The sequence below is a fragment of the Mirounga leonina genome, unplaced genomic scaffold (assembly GCF_011800145.1).
Source record: "Mirounga leonina isolate KUSES-001 unplaced genomic scaffold, KU_Mleo_1.0 Mir_176, whole genome shotgun sequence".
NCBI classification, from domain to species: domain Eukaryota; kingdom Metazoa; phylum Chordata; class Mammalia; order Carnivora; family Phocidae; genus Mirounga; species Mirounga leonina.
Genome location: NW_023270454.1, coordinates 32145290 through 32166903, shown reverse-complemented (window position 1 = coordinate 32166903; position 21614 = coordinate 32145290). Strand labels below are relative to the sequence as shown.

The 21614-nt window shown below is 45.8% G+C and overlaps 1 protein-coding gene across 1 annotated transcript in view; it reads left to right on the top strand.

The window, feature by feature from the left end:
* Nucleotides 1-1415: 1415 nt before the first annotated feature.
* LOC118022538 (toll-like receptor 2) overlaps nt 1416-21614 on the top strand; it is a 28673-nt gene continuing 8474 nt past the window's right edge. The window contains 2 exon segments of the mRNA XM_035023254.1: nt 1416-1591; nt 19230-19260. Coding sequence (XP_034879145.1) covers nt 1416-1591; nt 19230-19260 — 207 coding nt within the window.

Genomic DNA, 21614 nt, shown 5'->3' with positions numbered 1-21614 from the left:
GGAAATATTTTATTTAACAGTGGGGAAAAGTAAGCATGTTAAAAACGAATACTGAAGTCCTAATAAAAGTTACATCGTGCTATAAAAAGATATAATTTTAAGGAAAAGGCAAAGTGAAACTTTCACTAAGCATTCCCCAATAAAAATCCTATAAAATGAGGTATGTGGTAATTACGTGGGTTAGGATTAAAGGCACATAAGAATGTCTTTAAATACTCGTATAGCCAGCATACAAAATGCAAAGCAGTCTAATTATGATGAATCGAAATACTAGACCAGTTTATAAAAGTCACCTTTAAAATACAACTTTGTTAAAATACATGTAATACTTACGCCAACTCAAATTAACATTTCAAAATAATAATTTCTGTGTGACCTAGATATTAGAGCCATTTAATCCTCCCACTAGAGTACAGAGGTCAGTAAAATATAATGTATTATTTATGGATGTAGAATGTATGTATTACTTATAAAGGAAAATTAATTTGGAAATTAAAAATAATTGAAAACTTTGCCCAGCGTCCCCTCATCTGGCCAGTCACATGTGTACGCCTTCACTGTAGATGTAGAACTTACTTAAAATCTTGGAAACGATGGAAGGAACGGACGGAGCACTGTGGCCTCCGCTGGAGTGGGAAGCGAGCCCTCGGGCTACAGTCAGTATTGGAAGAAAAGGAGCAAGCAGCCCTGGGTCAGGCCAGGCTCCCCCCAGTCCATCGTGTGTTCTCGATCCACAGTCCTACGGAGGCCAAACCAGCCACTGGTTTGCCTTCCTGCTTTCACTTAGGAAATTTCATTACATCAAAATAACAGGTAGGGCGCCTGGGTGGCTCAGTTGGTTAAGCGACTGCCTTCGGCTCAGGTCATGATCCTGGAGTCCCTGGATCGAGTCCCGCATCGGGCTCCCTGCTCGGCGGGGGGTCTGCTTCTCCCCCTGACCCTCCTCCCTCTCGTGCTCTCTGTCTCTCATTCTCTCTCTCGCAAATAAATAAAATCTTTAAAAATAAATAAATAAATAAGTCTGTCCCCTCATGGAACCCATTACTGGAAGTCACAGTGTTCAGGTCATGCATGGAGTCTGCCAGTTTTATCCTCGTATTCTAATAAACCTCATAACATCCCTGAGATCCAAAGTCCTATCTAATAGAAGCAGCTGCAGGTGAGGGGCGCCTGGGTGGCTCAGTCGGTTAAGCGACTGCCTTCGGCTCAGGTCATGATCCTGGAGTCCCTGGATCGAGTCCCACATCGGGCTCCCTGCTCGGCGGGGAGCCTGCTTCTCCCTCTGACCCTCCTCCCTCTCATGCTCTCTCTCTCTCAGTCTCTCTCTCTCAAATTAAAAAAATAAATAAATAAAATAAATAAATAACAGGTAAAAATTCAGAATTGAGTTGGTATTCGTTGGGATAGGCTGCGTTATGAGCGGCAGTAACCAGCCGATCCCCAAACAGGTTCCGAGGCCCCCTCGTGTGACTCGGCCATTGCGGCCGCTCGGCCGTCTCCACCCTGGAGGAAAGCGCTGCGACGCCGCCGCCCGCCCTCCCGTGCTCGCGCCCAGCAGCGACTCGCGATCGCCACTTCTCACAGCCCGTTGGTGAGAGCTGGTCACGTGGTCCCCCGCGGTTGGGGGCGCGCGTAAGGGCTTCCACGTGTCCGGAAGCGGGGCGCCGGATGTTGCTGAACACCGTTGATGTTAAACCAACAGGCTACAGGGCGCCTGGGTGGCTCAGTCGATAAGCGTCTGCCTTCGGCTCGGGTCATGATCCTGGGGTCCCGGGATCGAGCCCCACATCGGGCTCCCTGCTCGGCGGGAAGCCTGCTTCTCCCTCTCCCACTCCCCCTGCTTGTGTTCCTGCTCTCACTATCTCTCACAACAGATAGTTCTGTCAAATAAATAAATAAAATCTTAAAAAAAAAAAACAAAAAACCAACAGGATACAGACTTGGGGATGGTTTCTTTAGTTCTCGCCTAACTGGAGAAACGTTGGTGTCAAAAACCCCAGGGTGGGCAACAGGGCGTGGGTCTCCTTCTGGGGAAAAGACCTGCGGTGCCAGCCGTGGTCCGACTCGGGGCCCGGCCGTTTGGGCTACTCCTTGGGAGTTGCTCAAAATCCAGCGCTGAGGCCCTGTGGTACCCAGCACTCACCCCTCCCGGCTTCCGTATCGCGGGGAGCTCAGGGCCCCCTTAGCTAATGGGGATCATGGGCCCGCCCAGGAGCCTAAGCTGGCTCCAAAACGCGGTGCGTGCTCCCTACCTTGATTTTATTTCAGAAAAACATAAATGTTAGTCTGGGCACAAATGCACGTCAACTACTGGATGGCCGTTCAAACAAACAAACCGTTTGCCGTAGTAACTCGAATGCCCCAAACCTTGGGAGCCATGAAGGGGGTCATTGCTGGATGAATTCGAAGCCGAACCTTGAAAAACAGGTTGTAGTTACACGGCGGTAGAAGGCTGGCTTCCTGATGGGAAGTGAAAGTCTAATCAGGTTCTGCCGGGGGCTGAGAGGAAGGCGGCAGCGCTGTCCCGGCCACGGTTTCCCACGCTGGCTGCGCCCCGGGGGACGCTGGGAAGGGCGCTGGGGCGTCGCTGGAGCTGTCGAGTGCAGGCCGCCTGCGGGGTGCGGAAGCGGGCCGCCCGCAGGAGGCAGGCCCGGGGGGGCGGGGGGGGGAGAACAAGGGCTAGGCGGCCGTGGGGGCAGGAAAGGGACTTGAGGGGCAGGTGGAGAAATGCTTCCGAGAAAACTGGCTGTCAGGATGGGCCAGAGTGAGCCTGGCGGCGTGGAAGGTGGCCATACATGACAGCCAAGACCAGATGTCTGTGCTCCGACCCAACCAGAAATTTCGCTTTGGAAATGACGAGGGGTAATGCCCTCAGCACCCACTGTCCTCTCTGCTCTCCTCACTGGCTTATCACCTTCACCCCTGTATCTCCAGTGGCTTACATAAGACTGACTTTTTTTTTTTTAAGATTTTATTTATTTATTTGAGACAGAGAGAATGAGAGGGAGGAGGGTCAGAGGGAGAAGCAGACTCCCTGCTGAGCAGGGAGCCCGATGCGGGGCTCGATCCCGGGACTCCAGGATCATGACCTGAGCCGAAGGCAGTCGCTCAACCGACTGAGCCACCCAGGCGCCCTCATGGTATCTTTATTAGTGATACGAGTTGTGCCTTTCTAAAGGAGAAACTGCATAAAAGGAAAGAAGAAAAAGCGGAGGGAGGTGAGGTTTAAAAAAATTAATGAGTAATAATTTTCAGTAAATTCTTTTTTTTTTTTTTTAAGATTTTTATTTTTATTTATTTGAGAGAGAGAGAATGAGAGACAGAGAGCATGAGAAGAAGAAGGGTCAGAGGGAGAAGCAGACTCCCTGCCGAGCAGGGAGCCCGATGCGGGACTCGATCCCGGGACTCCAGGATCATGACCTGAGCCGAAGGCAGTCGCTTAACCAACTGAGCCACCCAGGCGCCCCATAAGATTGACTTTTAAATTCATCATTTCCCTGCTTTTTAAGCAGAAATACTGTTATTGTTTGTTCTTTCTGTAGAAAATATGAATAACCGAGAGGAAAAAAAAGAAAATCATTATAATCCTACCACCCATCAAGAAGCACTTAACATTTTGGTATGTTTCCTTCCAAACTGTGTGTGTGTGCACGTGTGTGTGTGTGTATGCTCACGTGTGTGTCTGTGTGTTTTAAAAAATGGGATATATACACTATTCTGTTTTTCTCGCTTCATATTCTGTGAAAAGCTAGACTTATTTCTGAGTGCCTATTAGACATCGTGCTGGCATTTTACGCTCCTCGTGTCAACACCAGGCCTACCACTTCCAGTCTGTCGCTAAACCAAACCTCTCCCTCCGTTTGTTCATTGAGGAACTTATTCATTCAACATCTGAGCCCACGGTAGGGGCCTACGCACTGGATAGTTCAAGATAAGTCAGCCCGGCGTCTCTCTCTTTTCCTAGCCCCTCACAATTAGTTGCAGCATCACTCATTTATTCAACAAATTTTTATTTCATTGGTCCTGGCATGCTCCATAGGTAGTCTGTGACCTCATGCTCTGCTCACTCAATAAAATCGAGCATCTCTCGGGCGCCTGGGTGGCTCAGTTGGTTAAGCGACTGCCTTCGGCTCAGGTCATGATCCTGGAGTCCCGGGATTGAGTCCCGCATCGGGCTCCCTGCTCAGCAGGGAGTCTGCTTCTCCCTCTGACCCTCCCCCCTCTCATGTGCTCTCTCTCATTCTGTCTCAAATAAATAAATAAAATCTTAAAAAAAAAAAAATCGAGCATCTCTCATGTGCCAGATTATGTGTTTTGCTCTGGTATACCAAAGTGAACAAGATAGGCATGGTCCCTTCTGCCATGGTGCGAACACTCCAGAGGAGGAAATAAACAATATATCTGCATATTAATTATTTATTTATCGGTGCATAACAAATCACCCCAGAATTCAGTGATTTCAAATGACAACATTTATTACCACACAGTTTCTGTGGCTTGGCTTGGGACTTCTGCCTCGGGGTTTCTCACGAGGCCGCCATCAGGGTGCTGACTGGGACTGCAGTCACATTAAGGCTCCACTGAGGGAGAACTTACTTCCAAGCTCACTGGTGTGCTTTCTTGCTGGTTGTTGGCTACAGGCTGCCTCAGTGTTTGGCCACATCCACCAGTCCATTCGGGCAGCTTCATCAGAGCAAGCAAGGAGAGAGAGAGAGAGCAGGAGAGGGAGAGAAATTACACTCTTTTAGAACATAAGCTCAGAAGTGACATCCCATTGCTTTGCCGTATTCCATTTGGTAGAAGTAAGTCCCTAGGTCCTGCCCACACTCAGGGGGAGGGATGAATATCAGCAAATGGGGATCTGGGAAAGCCATTTTAGAAGACTGCCACCCTTGGTCATAAATAAACGAGGCAATTCCAGATCGTGTTCAGCACTAGGAAGGAAATCAGATGGGGACAAGACAAAGAGCCCCCTGGAGCACTGGGAGAGGTCCTCCTGAGTGAGGGGTCAGGGAAGACCTTGGGATGAGGTAACAGGTAGGCAGAGACCTGAATGACAAGAAAGAGCCCATCTGAGAATATACCTTCCGGACAGAGGGAACAGGAAGTGCGAAAGCGGAGACCAGTGACATGGAGCAAAGGGAGGCGAGAACTTTATAACAAACCCATGAGGCAAATATTATCTGCATTTTAAAATAATGAGCAACTCCTCTAAGATCACACAGCTTAGAAGTCAAATAGCACACACATGGTGCTAACTAAAATCCATGTTTTTGCCACACCAGTTCCTTGCAGTTCACTGCAGAATTCACTAGAAGGGATGATGGCGGGTGATCAGCCAACCCAGTGGCCCAGGACATAAAGCCAAAACAGTCCTGTGGCAACTGGGATAGTTGGGCATTATAAAGGGAAAACATGGCCAGCAGGCTCTTTAATGTGGCATGAAACCCAGGTGAGCCAACAGCCTTGAGTCAGCTGGGTAAGACTCGGCTGTGTCTTTTGTAGCCAAGAGCATAAACTGAGTCATAACCCCACCTTGTTGCTAAAATCAGATGTTTATATACTGCTGCTTTGTTTCCTTTTGTTCTTCTCCAGTCATTCCTGTGAGAGAAGCTGGCCTAACACACAGGGGCAATCAGGGAATCTTCGAGCTGGGAGAGGCCTAGGCTGGTTCATGCCAGTCTTCAGCCGCTGAGCAGGACCTCGGGCGCAGGGCAAGGCTCCTTGCTCCCTTAGACATCTTCCCCACTGGGCATCTGCTTTGGGCATAGCTACTGATAACTTGTATCCCTTCCTGAACTACACCTCTCTCCCTCCCCCACCAAAATGCTCAGTCCAGTACTTGGCCCGCGGAAGGCACTTAATGGAAAAGTTCAATGCCTGAATGACAGGACATCTACCTGTACACAGCAGAGTGGAAAGTGTCTGAGAAAGGCCACAGCAGCAGAAGACGGAAGCTGAACTGTAGATATCTTTTTTTTAAGATTTATTTATTTATTTTGTAAGATTTTATTTATTTTAGAGAGAGAGAGCATGCGCACGCGAATGAGAGAGCGTGTGCGTGTGGTCCAGGGGAGGGACAGAGGGTGAGAGAGGGAAGCAGATTCCCCACTGAGTGGGAAACCCGACACTGGGCTTGATTCCACCACCCTGGGGTCATGACCTGAGCCAAACCAAGAGTTGGATGCTTAACCGACTGAGCCACACAGATGACCCATATTTATTTGAGAGAGAGAGAGTGTGTGTGTGAGTGGGGGGAGGGGCAAAGGGAGAGGGAGAGAGAGAAGCAGACTCTCAACTGAGTGGGGAGCCCGATGAGGGGCTCAACCCCACAACCCTGAGATCATGACCTGAGCCAAAATCAACAGTCGGACGCTCAACCGAGTCACCCAGGCGCCCCTGAGTTGTAGCTATGTCTTTGCTGTTCACGTTGCCATATCCTGGTGACCTGAACCAGGAAGTCAGTGACTCTAAGATATCCCCAGTGGGATCTGGCATCTCTCATCAAGGCAGTGGATCCTCCACTTCTCCATGAGATCTGACCCTCCAGACCAGCCCTCCTTTTTGAACCTCTCCTACTATAAATTCTCCCACTGGAAGTTCTCTTCTGCTCCCCATTACTCCTCGTTTCCTAACTCCTCTCCTGGCCTCGCTATTCCCCTGTGAGTGAATGACAAGACTGGGCCCTGGGCCTTCTCTCCCTCCCTAGAGAACTCCACACTCAGCTGCAGCCTTTACTCTATGCTGATGACCCCTAAGGAGGTCTCAGATCAGACTGATTTCAGTTGGTCACAGGGTAGATCCCACCCACTATCTCCCCTGTGGTGCACAGCACCTCTCTGTGATTCCTTGCCCCATCATCAGGCTTGGCCTAATGTCTTGTTTCGGCCATGGAAGGTGGGCAAAGGTGACAATGTGCCAATTTCCAAGAGAAGCTCTAATAGGCCCTGCATGGTCCCTCGTCTTTTATTCTTTCCTTCTGCTGCATAATAGCATGCTCAAATAGAGGCTTCTCTTTCAGTCTGGGCTTCAGAAGGAGAAAACCAAATACCTACTCTCTCTGTTTTCTGCAGAATATCAGAAGTTGATGGGATCATAAAATGCACGTCATTGAAAAGTATCCATTTGCAAGTGGGATCAGATCTCTAAGAATGACTGGAAAGGCGACTTCTGTCCAATAATTATTCAAAGTGAAATATGGAATTAATACATTCTGAAAGAAAAAATAAAATAGTGCAAAGATCCAATCTCAGAGGTACTTCTGGGAGAGCCAAGGTTTAAGAGAGCACGGTATGCTCCAGCTGACCAATGCTGGATTATAGGGTACAGGGGCTTTTTGTTTGAAAGATAAACTATCGAGATCGTGTTTTCTGAACAGAGCAACCAGGAATGGTCCTTTCAGTATGCCCGACGATGTCACACTTCCACTCAGTACCTACTCATGGCTTCCCATGATGCTTAAGTCCATAGCACCCAAGACTGTACATGATCTGACTGCCCATCACCTTATCTCTCTCCTACCCTGTCTTTCTTACTTTATTCCAGCCATTTCTCAGATACACCGAGAATGCACCAGCCTCCACGACTTTGCGCTGACTCTTCTCCACCTGAAACACTCATTCCCTGGATAGGCACGTGACACTCCTTCCCTCCCTTTAGGTGTCTATCCAAGTACCACCTTATTAGAGAGGTCTTTTCTGATCATGCCCACACAGAGATTGTACTTCCTTGCCCATTATTACTTTGGACAATGGATTTTCGCAACAATCACGTGGGTCACTCCTGGGTGAAAGCATTTAAGAGCCAATGTATAAGACCGATGTTTATCCTCTGCTGTTTCAAGAGAGCAGACCACGTGGTCCAGATGGTTCGATCACAGGAGGATGTAGCCCGAATTATCGAGTAACTGCCGAGAGCAAATTTCCCTGGAGACTTGCCGGGACCCCCAGTGGAGTCCGTATGTTTGTTAGAGCAGCATAACCTGTGTGGACCGATATACGTTCGCATATTCCATCAGCCCTTTCCCCTTTACTTTATTTTATTTATTTATAGGTAAATATATTTATAAATAAATAAAATATAAATATAAACAAATACATAAAATAAAGTACTTAAGCATTTAATATTACTCAACATGTTGTATATTTACTTATTTGTTTGTAGAGGTCATCAGTGCTACTCACCAAGTATTTCCACGTCTCTGCCTTCTGGACGTGTGGTCAGGTTGTGGTTGGGTGAGGCCATGTTCTAGAGTTTCCCTTATGCACAACGGCTGGTCCCTTGGACTCATCCTGGGTCCTAGAATGTGGCAGGTAGACCCTAAAGTGGTCCCCATGATCCCTAAATCCTGGTGCTTATGCTTTATATAATATCCTCCTGTCAAGTGTAGGGGGAGCCGTGACTTACTTGTAACCAATAGAATATGGTGAAGGTGATGGGATGTGACTCCCATAATTATGTTACTTTGTATAAGATTCCGTCTTTCTAGCAAACTCTCTCTTTTGCTGTCTTTGAAAAGGAAAGCTGTCATAAAGTAAGGGGTCATGTTGGGGAAGCCCAAGTGGCAAGAAACTGCAGGTGGCCTCGTCTAGGAGCCAACAATGACCCCAAGCAAGAAACTGAAACCTCAACCCAAAACTTGAGGAAATGAATTTGGCCAAAACCATGAGGGGAGCTTGGAAGTGAATTTCTTCCCAGCTTAGCCTGTGATGAGAGGCCCAGTCAGCACCTGGATTTCATCTGGGTGAGAGCCCGAGCAGAGGACCCAGTGAAGCCATTCCTGCCATGGTGGTCTCCCCCTCTACCTGAAAGAATTAAGCTTCACGAGGGCAGAGTTTTGTTTTGTCCACTTGTCTTTCTTCAGCATCATTGCTTAGCACATAGTGGGCACTCAATAAATATTTACTGGATGAATGAAAAAATGAGAAAGAACTTTGTTTTGCTTAACTTAAAAGAGAGATAGTTGCCCATAATAAATGCATTACATAAAAGATGCACACATAGTAAATGCATTACATATACATATCACATGTATTGGAATGGCAATAGCAGTTAAACTTTGTCATAGGATTATTGTTGAATTCCAAGTCTCATTAGGCACCAAGCTGATAGGATTTGATCCATGGTAGAATTAACTTTATGCTAAAGCAAAAAATAGGATCATGTAAAATAAGTGTTTCTTAATCCATATCAATAAAACAAAATTTGCATTGGTCTTAATTGTGTCATGAGAAACTGGCTATCAGTATTTTCGCTGAACATGTCTGGAACGGTCTGACTTACAGTTTGGGCTATATAATGTATGTGAAGTCACTTAGTGGAATCCGGTGGTTTTAAAGATGAACCTCAAAATGAAAGTCATGAGGATGGGCCTCAATTTGGCAAAGCGCCCTTTCTCACATAGGCAACTTCATAAACATACTATATTTATTATATAATGATAGTTAAAATTCTCCTGAGTGATGAAGAGGCAGCCAGAACTCAAATAGGTGGATGTTTTGCGGTAAATGTCCTATTGTGAAGTGGCTTCCCTCTGTCAACTATCAAACTTCTGTGAGTCCTTTCAGTACAGCTTGTGGTAGAATAATGGTCCCCCAAAGATGTCCTCATCCTCATCCCTGGAACCTGTGAACACGGTATGCTACTGGGGCAAGAGGAATTAAGGTTGCTGGTAGAATTAAGGGTGCTAATCAGCTGGTTTTGAGATGGGGAGATTATTCTGGATTATCTGGGGAGGCCCAATGTAGACACCAGTGTCCTTATAAGTAAGAGGAGAGCTGGAGTGACAAGAAGATGGAGGAGAGAGGCACAAGCCACGGAATGCGGGTGGCCTCTAGAAGGCAGAGAAGGCAAGGGAACAGATTTTCCCCTAGAGCCTCCAGCAAGGGTTGCAGCCCTGCAGACTCCTTGTTTTTAGCACAAGGAAACCCATTCGGAGTGTCTGCCCTCCAGCACTCTGTAAGATAGAAAACCTAGAGGAGAGTCTGGGTGGCTCAGTCGGTTAAGCGTCTGCCTTCGGCTCAGGTCATGATCCCAGGGTCCTGGGATCGAGCCCCGAATCAGGCTCCCTGCTCAGCGGGGAGTCTGCTTCTCCCTCTCACACACCCCCTGCTTGTGTTCCCTCTCTCGCTGTGTCTCTCTCTCTGTCAAATAAATAAATAAAATCTTTTTTTTTTTTTTTTTTTAAAGAAAACCTGTGTTGTTTTAAGCCCCTGAGTTCGTGGCCATCCGTGAACTCAGCAACGGGAGATGAAGATAGCACTGTGAAGAACAACGAAGTACTGGAGATTTTCCTCTCAGTGCAAACTAGCCAGTCTCATTTCCATGGATGCTGGCAGAACACACGTGGCCTCCGGGCCAGAGGCAAAGGGCCGCTTCTCCCTGACTGATGGCAGGGCAGCTGCTGGGGGGGCAGCTTTCTGCACAGTTCACCGAGCCCAGATACCCACAGGGCAACGTGAAGGCGGCCAGGTGACCTCTGCACACAGTGGCTTGTGTGATGGGCGAGGAAGCTTGCCACTAGGGAACTCAAATCATTCAAACTGGGCAGCAAGCACCCCTGCCCTTTGCTCCCAAGGGAGGTGCTCTGTCTTCCAAGCTGAAAAGTAGTAATAGTAATAAGCATGAGAACAGTGGTCTGAGTTCACAGACTACTTTTCACATCTACCATCTAATTTAACCTTTTCTTTTTAAAGGTTTTATTTACTTATTTGAGAGAGAGAGAGAGAGCACATGAGTAGTGGGTGGGGGGCAGAGAGAGGGAGAAGCAGACTCCACTCTGAGCAGGAAGCCCGATGTGGGGCTCGATCCCAGGACCCTGGGATCATGACCTGAGCCGAAGGCAGACGCTTAACCGACTGAGCCACCCAGGTGGCCCTCCCCTAATTTAAACTTTTAACAGCCCCTTAAAGAGGTAACATTCCCAAGAACCCGAGGCCCTGAAACACTGAATGACACACTCGGGGCCACCCACCCACCCCCATTTCCTGTGGCTTCCCCTTCTAATACTCTCAGTAAATAGATCCATTTGTGCAGCTCTTCACCCTTTGAGGGTATGAACGTCTTGTAAAAGAGTAAATTGTTTTCAGGCTGTCACCCTGGTGACCTGCAAATGGCGGATCCTAAATTGAGCCATAGAAAGAACATGGGCTGTGGAATTAGATGTCGGTGGTTCAAATCCTGACGATGCTTCTCTAATGTCTATGAGCCTCAGGCTGCCCATCTGCAAAATGGGGTCATAATTCCTTCATAGGGATGTTAAGAGACTTGTGCCTCCTGGGTCCTGTCGTTCAGGTTCAGGTTGTCCCTCTTGGAACTACTTGCTCGATTTGTCTCTTCCCCACGACTGTGAGCTTCTTGAGGGCAGGGACCACGTCTTCTGTGCTGGTCCCCCTAGAGCTAGCACCGTGCCTGACAAGAAGACATGCTGAATAGACATGTGGTGACTGAAAGAGTCCCCCGGGCACCCAGTAGGTGCTTGATAGTTGCCTCTTCCTACCCTCCCTCTGCAAACCCTGCCTTTCGCCAGGCAAGGGACAGTTTCCATCCTAAAGGAAGTCTGGGTTCTCCACAGTCACTTTCACTTCCTAAAACTGAAATTTCTGTGGCCCATATTATGCAAGAGCAAATAAGGCAACCGCTCATTGGCAGCGGGGAGCCGAACAGAGTCACCCGGCCCGGTTCCTGGCATAGCTGGTGGGGGCCCAGTTGTGCAAGTTTCTGAGGCTGGAAACAGAACAACTCTTCTAGTGTTTCTGCGAGCACCAGGGAGAACTGTCCTGGCAGAGCTGTCCCTCATTCTTGGAAAAGAGAGCAATGGCCCTTTCCTTCCCAAAGCCAAGTCCCATGACTCTCTCCTGTGAGAGGGAGTAACGATAAGTCACCGCTGGGCCAGCAGACTAGGCCTGTAGCCCTCCCTGGACGAAGAGGCAAAATGCCTCCACAGTGAGGTTTCATGCAGTGGGTTCCTCCCCACCTCCTTTTTCTGTCCCCTCGTGTTTCCTGGACTCGAGTCTCTACTTTGGAGGGATTCCCCTTCTTCCCAAATACTTTCCGTTTTCTGTTCCAGCTGAGCCTGCCTGAGGCAATGCTGTCTGCCTCAAAGCAGCACCTCTACTCAGTCCAGCAACACCCTTACTTTCTGAGGGAAACTGAGCTCATCCCGTTGACAAGAAGGAGATGATAGTCACATCAAAGTCGAAAAGCCCAGTAATAATTACATTTCTTGGTGTATGTGCCTTTTATCAAAGGGGCTTATTAATCCAAATGAATGCTGTTTACAGCACAATTTCCATAGAGAATTGTTGGCCAGTTTGTCCCTTCCGGGTCCCTCGGGAACAATTCTTGCTTGATAATGTCTGCCTTTTTGAGAGTAAAGTGATGGGGAGCGTTAGTGATTTTACACTCAGTCTACACTGGATAAGGTGTCTTCTCACCTGCTGGGCTTTATGCCTCCGTGGGCCAGAGACTAGACAGGTTTGGGGCCTGATCATTTGAACAGTAGTCGTTTATCTGATAATTTCCCTTGCAATTCTCTTAAGATCAAAAACAAATGCTTTTTAGGAAAGAGTGGGGGGAAAAGATCTACCCAGAAGTCCACACCCATTCACGTCATTTAATTTTCTCTCCAAATTTTTATTCTTTGTCAACACAGCTTTGAAGCTGTGTGATTTCATGTCTAAAAGTTCCTCAGTCAACCGACCTACAATCCCCCTTTCTCTTCTCATTCCCCCATCGTTACCTACTTTTGCCTAATGTTTGTGCCCTGATATTGACAGACAGCTGTGTTTCTCCCGTTGATTTTCCATAAAACAAACACATTTATTCATTTGGCTCTACTTACCAAACAACCCATGTCTCACATTTACGGATGCCGGCCCTGCGTGCGTCCTGCCTGGGGCCTTGCCTGATTTCCACGACTCTATGACATTCACTTAGCAGGGACAGGACTCGGGTGAGATGGTGCAGTCAGCAACAGGGCTCACCGTCTCTGTTGGTAACCACTGCACCACACTGCCTTCCTGTTCTATCTTCATGTTGTCAGAAATATTTTAAAATCACTCTGAAATATTTTTTCTCACAACAGACAAGAGCTATGGCATCCTAACTTTCCACTAGGCTCTCTGGACCGTTTGACAGATGAACAGTTAAGGTAGGACTCGACCCCACTGTACCCATAGCAGGCTCACATTCCTGCTGTTTCCTCCTGACCTGGTGATGCCGTCACAAAGCCCAACAGGTTCTGGGGGTGTAGGGGTAGGAGCCCCTTGAATCAGGAAATCAAAGGTGACGGGAGCCAGAAGTGACTATAGGATGTTCTTTTCCCCCAGGACAGATGTCCTCATTATTTACATCCTGCTCTGTCAACAATTTGATTTGACTGGCCGAACCTAAAGCAAACTAGAGAGGATGAAGTTCCCGTAGTTTAAATCCTACGGCCTTTCCTAAAACGAACAGCGAACACTGAGTGTTTACCAGGTCCTGGGTGCTGGATTCTGGGTAATCATCATCCCCCCAGTTAACACATGTGAAAACCGCTGGATCTTAAAGCTAACACGTGGAAGAGACACAGCACGGGCCCTCACAGGCCCCGTCTCCATAATCCCATCATGCTGTGGAGGTGGGGGCGCAACGGGATGCACGGAGCCCTGGAAATCAGTCCAGTCAGCTTTGGATGTGTGCTGCATGGGCCATAGTTGGTGGCTGCCCCGAGTCACTCCAGAGGCTGATTTATGGCAGCGACTCGGAGGGAGTCTTTTGGACCCGGCGTCGCATATTTTTAAGAACCTGTATATTTCAGTAGGAAAGGAAGTGAAAAGCTGCCATGATAATGATGGTCATAATAGCTGGTAATTATTGATCTCTTTCTGTAGGCCAAGCATTCTGTTAGCACATTGGATGCATGACCTCACTTAAACAGGACAGAAAATCAACTGGGATTTCAGTGTCCCGTACTCAAGCCATCATTCAATTATCGTTTAACTTTCTTCTGGGACTTACAAGAGTAATGACATCCTTGTAGGCAGCGTTTGTCCCGCTCATGATTCTCCCGTGTGGCAATCATCCTTGAACTGTGCAGTGCATTTGGGCCACGTTTGTGTAAAGAAATCTTGCAACAAAATGGGCACACAGACACACATCCCATCAAAAATTCAGTTTTCTAGTATTTGAGTGTTTACTAACATTCTCATTGAATACGTGTAGTGAGATGATGAAGCAGGGGAAGCTGTCTATGGAGATCTAGTGAAATCATGTGGGCTCTGAAATCAGACAGATGGTGGTTCTAATCCCAATTGTGTTACTTAGCAGGTTCCTGAGCCCTTCTGAGCCTCCTTGAATTTAAAATGAGGGGATACCCGCCTCATAGACTCGCTATAGGTTTAAACGAACACACGCAGAACAATTAGCAGAGGTCTTGGCACAAGACAGAGTCTCAACAAGAGTAATTTCCTTCCCCTCCTCCATGCCCACTTTGGATTCAACTTGCCAAACTTGATAGTGTTCCCTGACTTCTGTACCCCAATTTATAGTTCCCTATTTCCTGATTATCTTGATTTGCTCATTTACTTATTCAAAAGTTTTTATCAAATGCCTATTTTATGCAAGTTACTGGGTAACCATTGAGGATGCAATGAAGAACTAAATAAAAACAAATTCCTTTTCACATCCTGGTGAGAGAGTTAGATATTAATCATACAAGTGGGTGGGTAGTTAGAAAGGGAGATAAATGCTACGAAGGATAGGGACACATATCTAGGCTTTAGAGTAGGGACACGAGGGTGAGTCGAGACCAGAAGTGAGAGTGTCTATGGCAGGTGGGGTTGGTGCTGGGGGAGTGGACAGTGATGGTGAAGGGCGTGTGGTAGAGGACAGCTTTCACAAAAGGGCTATGCAAGGGATGTGTGCAGGGTGGAAACTCTGTGTGTCTGAAAGCCTGAAAGACCGATGTGGCTGGCACACCGATGGTGAGGGGGAGAAGAGACAGAGACCAGGAGTTTAAGCAGAAGTCATTCCACAGACCCCGCAGGGCCGTGCGGTCCACCTGGATTAGGATCCTCATCCCAAGGACAATCCAGAAGTCACAGAAGAATTTTCAATATGGGGGTAGTGTGAAATGATCAGATTTTGCGCTGCAGAAAGATCATTCTAGATCTGTACTGTCCAATAACGGCAGCTACTGGCTACTCATGGCTCTTGAACACTTGAAATGTTGTTGGTCTTAGTTGGGATTTACTGCAAATGTAAAATATGCACTGGGTTTCATAGACTTAGTATGAAAACAAGAATGTAAAATGTCTCATTCATTTTAACAGATTGATTCCATGTTGGAATGATAACATTTGGGGTGAAATAAAATGTAATTAAAATCAATTTTACCTGTTTCTTGTTACCTTTTGAAAATGGAGCTACTTAAAAATTTAAAATGACACGTGTAGCTTGCATATGCGGCTCCCATTCTATTTTCATTAAACCGAGCTGCTAGATGCAGTGTAAACGAAGGGATACAGAGAAGGTGAAGTAGATCTGGAGGTTGTTTTAGAGTAAGGCAGCTGGGTCATGGTCGTGGGAATAACAGGAGTTGGGTGAATTCGAGGTAAAATCGGTAGGACTAAGTCCTGTAGCAAGTGCATCTGGATGAATGGTGGGCACCACATGTTAACATAAAGACCCCCGGAAAAGGACCAGCCTCGACAAGAAATAATTATGAGCTGAGCTGTGGATATGTTGAGTGGATATGTTCTGAGGCAGCCAAGTAGACAGATGTCTCACCTAGGCTTGGATGAGATGTCTGGGCAGGAGACTTAAATTTGAGAGGAACTGGCATGCAGATGGGCATGACTGAGGTTCCTTAGGAAGCAAGCAGCCAGTGAGGAGTGACCTGGGACCTAGATTTGGGATAGAGGGTAGGGAAGGATAAGTTTGAAAAGGAGAGTTGAAGGGGAAAACTAGGTGTGTGCGGTCCTGGAAACAAAGGGAGAGAATGTCTTAAGAAGGAAGGAGCGATCAGCAACGCTATCTGCTAGGACAGGTTAGGCAACGTGAAGAATAAAAAATATCGGGAGTTAGCAACATGGCGGCCATCGATGATCTTTGCAAGTGCTGTTTGAAATGATAGGGGCGGAAGCCAGGCTGCAGAGGAGCGCAGACTGGGCAAGAGGTGAAGAAATGGGGACAGTGAATATAAAGGGCTCTTTTCAGAATTTGGACTATGAAGGGGGAGAGAGGGAGAGAGACAGAGAGAAGCTTGAGGGAGATGAGTTTCTGTTTGTTTTTTAAATAACCAGAAGAGACTTGAACAGGTGTAAATATTGGTAGGAGTGGTCTGGTTGGGGTGGAGTGGCAGAAAGTACAAGAGGGAGAGGACACAGGGAGGGACAATGTTCCCTACTGGACCGGGCTGGGGGTAGGGTAGAGGTGGGGGGTGGACCGACCACACTGGGACGAGGGATCCCCCTTCTACTGTGGCAGGAGGGAGGAGGATGGGTGTGGATGGAGGTTCAGAAGTGGGAAGTTGAGGGGATTTCTTCAGATGGCTTTAGTGTGCTCTGTGAAGGAAGAAGTAAAGTCATCCCTGAGAGGATATGAGGGGGTGAAGATGGGTGGTCAATGGCGGGAGGAGCGTGCTGCAAGTGTAAGAGATGGTGGGGAGTGCAGGGGCCTTAGCGAGAGAAATGGAATAAAAATGCCTGTTGTCCTCTAAGAAAACAGGCAGGAGGGCACTTTTAGGTTTGGGATTGAGTGTTATACAGGAGAAACAGAAACAGGAGGAGAAGAGACAGTGCTGGCTCTAGAATCTCTATTTGGTAGAGCAATCTGATTCAGGGCTGGGAGGGCGTGAAGCATTTTGTGTAGGATTTTACATGCTATTATAGTGAGGAAACACAAATTGTTCATACTGAAGAACAGGGAAGCCTTATGGAGACTGGGTAGGTCTTAGGAGGTAAAGCCCTGATCTTCAGGCCTGTGTTTGGCAACACCAAATGAAGGTGTTATGAAGATTGTAAACAAGAGGGGCTGTGCACTCTCTCAGATCCCCGAGGCCTCCTGCTGGCACCCCAACCACCCCCACCCCCCAAACCCAGCAGCTGGTGTGAATGTTCTGACTATGGGGTGGCCACAGTCAGCTGGGTATTTTCCCTATAAAGAGAGGGAAGGAGCTCTTTCCTGGTGAACCAGAAGTTTTGGGGCCAAGTACAACTCTCCATATGGTGCTGAGAGAATGGGAGCCCCGGGGGCTGCTGACCCCTCTGCCTGTGAACGCCAGCTTGCCCCAAACGTTTGCCTCAAGCTGCACTGAATGAGCAAGGAAGAGAAGGAAGGAGATGACGAATGGATTGGGGAAAGAGGAAGGAAATCAGTGACTCTGAGCAAGATGCAAGAGGCCCGAGTTAGTCATTGAGAGCTTGGTCGACTGTAAGTAATGACCAAGTCCAGGGAGTGGCTGAGGTAGCGCAGAGGGAATCTTCTGGGCGGAGGAGGTAAAGGGACAGAGAGGCTTTGGGAACAGTGAAGCCCCCTGGGCTGCTGGAAGATCTTGGGAAGAAGAATTCTATGGGCTGGTGTCAAAGCCTTCAGCAAATGGGAGGAAGGGACTAGGGAGTCAGCAGATGGGGACAGACATAGGAGGCCAGAAGTCAAATGGCATGCCAGGAGGAGGCCATGGCCCCAGAGAAACTGGTTTTCTTACAAAGGATTGGGGAAGTAACAGATTCTCAGGGAATAGGGTTCCTGGGTCTGATGATGTCCTTTGCGGAAAACCATGAGACACCATGGAACGATAGATTTAATCCCATCATATGAACTGGGATTTAGCACAAATCATTTTAGTGACCTATGTGGGCTGGAACTGTTACATGGTAAATAATGGACACATGGTTGGATCTTTACCAGTGACTGGAAGCTCAAAGGAACCATAGCCAAAGGAAGGGCAGATAGGCACTGACAGGACCTATCTGAGCAGACTGATGACGTGGCCAGGACTATCTCAGGTGACAGGAAGTGATGGCGACAGGCAGCCGATGAGGAAGAGTGGCACTTGACGTGGGGAGGACGGAAGGGCTTGGCAAATTTTTTTTTTAGTGACTCAAATTTAATTTTGTTAACATTGGCTTTTTAAAATGTCCTTGAAAATTTTTTTCTGCAGAGATATTTCAGAAGTTTGCTTTGGCTTTATGATTAATATCTAAATTACTAAATTCACAAAGTTAAAAACCTTGTCTTTCCTTAAGGTTTTAGGTCTGACCAGCTATTTATAAATCTACCAAAATTTATAGATCACTTTAAAAGAGAATTTGGCTTATGTTTGTCCTATTTACGAACATAGCTAATCTTTAAAATAGTTCAAACTAATGAAAATAAATAAATAAATAAAATAGTTCAAGCTAGACTTATAAATGTAATATACTTCATGTCCTCTTTAAATGTTTCCATTGTTTGACTTAACAAAACTTCCCTGAGTTCTCAAATAATTCTTATAAAACTAATATGCTTATAAATATGGTGAACTTTAACCTTTCTTGTTTCCATATATAACAAGTATTCAATCCATATTTCCACAAATAAAAATTTCAACTTAAAAATCACAAGTATAAATGAAGTATACATTTTATTTTGTTTTATTGAGGTGTAATTGACATTAACATGATATTAGTTTCATGTATACAACATAGCAATTCCACATTTGTATGCATTGCAAAATGGTCACACAATATGTCCAGTTACCATGGAAAATCACCTTACAAAGTTAATATATTATTGACTATATTCCCCATGCTGTACATTACATCCTCATGGCTTATTTCTTTCATAGCTGGAAGTTTGTACTTTTTAATCCATTTCAATCCTGCCTCCAATCCTCCCTCCCCTCTGGCAACCACCAATCTGTTCTCTCTGAGTCTGGATTTTGTTTTGTTTTGTTTGTTTGTTTGTTTTGCTTTTTGGATTCCACCTATAAGTGAAATCATGGGGTATTTGTCTTTCTCTGCCCGACTTACTTCACTTAGCATAATATCATTAAGGTCCATCCATGTTGTCACAAATGGCAAGATTTCATTCCTTTTAATGGCTGAGTAGTATGTCATTATACATATAGTTGCCACATCTTCTTTATCCATTCACCCATTGAAGGACACTTAGATAGTTTCCATGACTTGGCTACTGTAAATGATACTGCGATGAACATAGGGATGTAAATATTTTTTTGAATTAGTGTTTTCATTTTCTTTGGACAGGTACCCAGTAGCGGAATTGCTAGAACCTGTGGTATTTCTATTTATAGTTTTTTGAGGAACCTCCATACTGCTTTCCACAGTGGCCCCACTAACTTACAATCCCACTGACAATACATGAGGGCTCCCTTTCTCCACATCCTCGCCAACATTTGTTATTTCTTGTCTCTTAGATAATAGTCATTCTGACAGGTGTGCGGTGATATCTCATTGTAGTTTTGAATCTGTTATACCTTAGAACAGAACGTAAGAAGGCGTGGTCACATAGCTTACATCCGTAGGATTGAGTCATATCATGACTTTACTTTCTCCATCCACATAGAAGTCAGCACCCCCCACCCAGGCTGCCACACAACACGGTCAGATTTAGCCATTATTTGATTTCAGTATATTTTCCAAGGAGTTCCAAAGAAGTTGGAACTTGATAAAAAAATCCCGCCTTCTTTTCATACCCTTCCTGCCCAATGAGACTATACAACCCTTACCGAGAGCAAAGTAATACCAATTGTTCACTCATGGTTTTCTTTAACTATAGGTTTGGAAATTAAGCTCTACATTTCTTCATTTGCATCTTTAAAAGAGGTCAGCTGTTGTGTGGCATGGTTAGGAAATCAGGGCAAGGAGCCATTGGTCAGACTTCTCTCCCTTGTTGAAATCCCACCGTGTGTCCGCAATGGCCACTTGAGGTGTTTCTACTCCCATTTCTCCAGACCTAACTGATGTTCTGAAAAGATATGTCAATTCACCACTTGACAACTAGTAGTCGATTAGTGCCTACTTTGTTTCAGGGGCTGGAGATACTTCACTGCAAAGGGAGAATAACATCCACGCCCTCAGGAAATGCACATCCAGCTACATTCAGCGCACGTGTGTAAATTTTGGAGTCTCCTTTTCTATCACCTAATGGAATTCTTGCAATAGATGAAAATATTGCCCTTGTCTTTGATAGTCCTGTGTGTATCCTATAACAACTTACCTCGTATATTATCCTCATGGTTTGGTCATTTGCTTCTGGGACAGTCCACCAAAGAACTTGGAGGGAAAGTCTCTTTCTCTCTTTCTTCTTCCATTTCCCAAATAGTTTCTGAAATATGTACAAATTCTCTACATTAAAGAAAAAACAGGACTTTTATGGACTTTCTGTTCTGAGTTAACATTGATGCTTCTAATCCTGAAATATATACCAAGAAGCCTGAAATCAATGTAGATCAGTCACTTGGGCCAACATATGAAACAGTCAATTTTATTTGGAGAGATTTTCTTTATCTTCCCTCCCTCGCTCCCTCCCTCCTTCCCATCCCTCCTTCCCTCCAGAATGAACATTGAAATTATTCTGCCAAGAATATCTTATTTTCTGGAATCATTACAGGATCATGGGTTTCGTCCTTGAATAGACTTTGTGGAAGTTGGGTGAATTGTTCTGAATAGGCATGGAGTGATATTAGGAAGATGGCAAGCTGAAGATGAACATTACATAAGGGATAAAACTATCTGAATACAATATAAAAGGAGTTTATAGTGTTATGTTTCTAGGTCATTTGGAATTTCTGAGGTATTTAAGAAATTTAATTTTCTTTCCATCAATAAATATCTTATTTAGAGCTCTTTTGGTTGTGAGAGAAATCAATGTCAACTTATTAAGGAAAAGGGAGATATTTTATAAGTGAGTATATTTATTTTATGACTTGCTAGAGAAATTAGATGTTTTCTCCCTCCTTCTCTCAAAGGGCTAGCAAAAAGCCAGCTCCTCTCTTTTGGAGGCCTGATGTGTCTGTCTATCCTTTGCTCAAGGAGAAAAAAAAAAGGATCCTTAGAAGTCAGTTATTGAGATAATTTATGTACAATAAAACTTGTCAATCTAAAGATACAATTTGATGAGCATTGGCAAAGACATGCAGTGTGTAACCACCACCACGATCATGATGCAGAACCTTTCCAGCATTCCCAAAGTTCTCGGGTGCCTCTTTGCAGTCAGTCCCCTCCTGCCACCTGGCTCCCTGGCTTCTCCTGGATGACCTTTTGTCATAGTTTTGCTCTGTGCAGCATTTCATCTAAATGCACCCTACAGTATCTATTTGCTGTGTCTGACTTCTTTCACTTAGCATTATGCTTTTGTGATCCATCCATGTTCTGGCATGTATCAGTTCTTCCTTTTCATTGCTGAGTAGTATTCTCTTGTATAGTTAAGTAGCAATTTTTAAAATCTATTCATCAGTGGATAGATATTTGAGTTGTTTCTAGCTTTGAATATAGTACATGACTTTGTGTGGCCTTATGTTTTCATGTTTAGAGAGTAAATACCTAGGAAAGAGGATTGCTGGGTCACAAATTAAGTGCATGTTTAATTTTATAAGAAGTTCTCAAACTTTCCCAAAGTGGGTATACCAT